At 50.1% G+C, this 2,252-nt stretch overlaps 1 protein-coding gene across 2 annotated transcripts in view; it reads right to left on the reverse strand.

The window, feature by feature from the left end:
* Positions 1-817, reverse strand: part of GALNT18 (polypeptide N-acetylgalactosaminyltransferase 18) — a 255,452-nt gene extending 254,635 nt beyond the window's left edge. For both annotated transcript variants that reach the window (XM_009288827.2, XM_019474543.1), the window contains exons 1-2: positions 556-817; positions 146-411 (exon numbers count right to left, since the gene is read on the reverse strand). In XM_009288827.2, the coding sequence (XP_009287102.1) occupies positions 146-380 (235 nt within the window). In that variant the 5' untranslated portion in view covers positions 381-411; positions 556-817. The remainder of the gene's footprint in view (positions 1-145; positions 412-555) is intronic.
* Positions 818-2,252: the final 1,435 nt, after the last annotated feature.

Genomic DNA, 2,252 nt, shown 5'->3' on the forward strand with positions numbered 1-2,252 from the left:
CCCCCGGCTCTCCCGGGCTGAGGAATGGCTCTCCCCGATCGCGATACAAATGTCACACGCACAGACAACAAACGCGGCGGGAGGGGATGGAGACTGCACGCGGCAAGCGGCGGGGTGGGAAAGCAAGCGGGGGGTAAGGTGGTACCTTGGATGTGCTGCTTGATGACATTTTCCAAATGGTCCAGCCTTTCTATAATCCTTAAAGTGTCCCCTTTGTCTTCCTCTAACTTTTTTTCTGAGATCGGCTCCTGCACTTTCACATAAACACTGGCAATGTAGTTGGTGACCCAGCCCACGTACAGCAGGCAGACGATGTTAGTCATTCCACTCAAAATCACGCAAGTGGACACTAAAGTTTTGGTTTTCCTGGTGCACACCATCCTGAGATCCCTCCATATAGCTCCAAAAATCCTGTGATCCAGAAAACAAAAATAAACTGCGATGAAAATAAATCCTTCCCCCCCCCCTTCCCCCGAAACGGAGACCACTCAGAAGTCAGTAAATTTCCATGCAAAAAGTTCTCTAATCCACAGAATAAAAATATTTGTCGCCTACCTAGAAGGAGAGGTGGGGGTGGGGAGGGCTGATAATTAGAATCCTGGGTTTTAGTACATTAAAATAGCTGAAACTTTGCGATAGCAGTGCCGACAGCAGAGCAGCAAGGCGTGCCAGCCGCCTGGCTGCCCGCTGCTTTTAGGCACCGGCTCCTGCCACGGGCATCAAGGACGCGAGCAGCCAAGTGCCCAAGTGTTGCAAACTTTGTTCCCTCCGACGCCGCTTCCCATCGCAACCGGCCACAGCTCCCGAATCAGACCTTGCGAGCAGCTTGCCGGAGAGTGGGGCTTGCTCGGCCGCGGATTGACAGCCCCCTGCTCCAATAAAGAGCCTGCTCTGGCACGGAGGTTGCGGCCATCACCGTATGGCCGACGGGGACCCGCGCGGGGCGGGGTTACCGCGGGGCCCACCTGCTCCTCGCACACACACAGGCAGACACAGAGGGGCGTTGGGGCCCCTCCGCCGTGCTGCAAGCCGGGGCGGGAGGGCGGGGACGGCGGCCTCCCTGCTATTTCTGTAGCTGGCTGCAAAGAATTTCCAGCCTGGATAGGAAGAAGCAGCAGCCAGCTGCCGTTTGCTGCTAGGTGAACGCTCTGCTGCTTGGCTGGAGAGAGCAGCCGGTATCATCAAGATACACGCTCACACAGAAAGTCATCCATCCATTTGCCTGGAGGGGGTGAAACCGGAGACGTGCCTTCGGCTCATCGGAGCTATCGGTTCCACAGCTCCAGATACCCAGCGACCACCCACCCACCGTTACAATGTGTTTGTTAGCCTGTTCGCGTGCCCCCTTCCCGGGGAGGTTATATCATTAATAGCTAATTGTTGCTTGTATCTAAGCCCCAGTATCCCTCCGTTGCCTCCCTCACTTCCACAGGAATAGCGGACAGAGGATACCCTGTCCAGAATTGGCTTCAGTATCGGGGACAGTGTCAGTAACTCACAATTTAGTTGAGCATATCCACGCTGCTTTCCTCTCTTCACCTCACATTTTACATACGCTTTTGGAAACACACTAAGGCGGCAAATTCCTCTCAATATGAAATCACACTGATTTGAGAGAAGGTACACAACAGATGAATCTCTTCCATTCCTATTAGATATGGACTTTTGTACTAAATGAGATCGTTTTCTTTTGATAGTCTCAACACAGAAATGTAACATTAGCATGACCGGTATTAGGAACAATGAGGCACCTGTTAATTAACATACTAAAATTATTTTAAGTACTTATTATCCAGTGAAAGCAAGAAGTAACAAATGCTGTGCGTCATATTGTAGTATGCAGTCACCCTCCACAACTGATGATTACGCTAGGGTTATCCTGCCTGTGTGCAGAAAGCACAACAGATACCGGGACTTACTACTCTGAAGCATACACGTGTGAGCGTTCAAACCCTGCCATATCTTGAATGCACATTTCAATATCGTAATAGAAGTAAAAGTAGATGATTTGCCTTAGGGTTTGGGGTTGCTATTTTTAAATGATTTATAAGGGAGACCCAGTATTCAAGAGAGAAGGCAGGCAACTGTCCTGCCAAAAGGCAGAATGACTTCTTCCCTTCCATCAGTTAGTACTCCATAGAAACAGTAAAAACTATGGATACTCAAACACATACAAAAACAGCACCAACAGAAACCGCAGTAAACTCTGCCAATGAAGCTCAAAAAACAAAACTGCCTCCTCAGTCCTCTAA

Source organism: Aptenodytes forsteri, unplaced genomic scaffold (assembly GCF_000699145.1).
Source record: "Aptenodytes forsteri isolate BGI_AS27 unplaced genomic scaffold, ASM69914v1 Scaffold8, whole genome shotgun sequence".
Taxonomy (NCBI): domain Eukaryota; kingdom Metazoa; phylum Chordata; class Aves; order Sphenisciformes; family Spheniscidae; genus Aptenodytes; species Aptenodytes forsteri.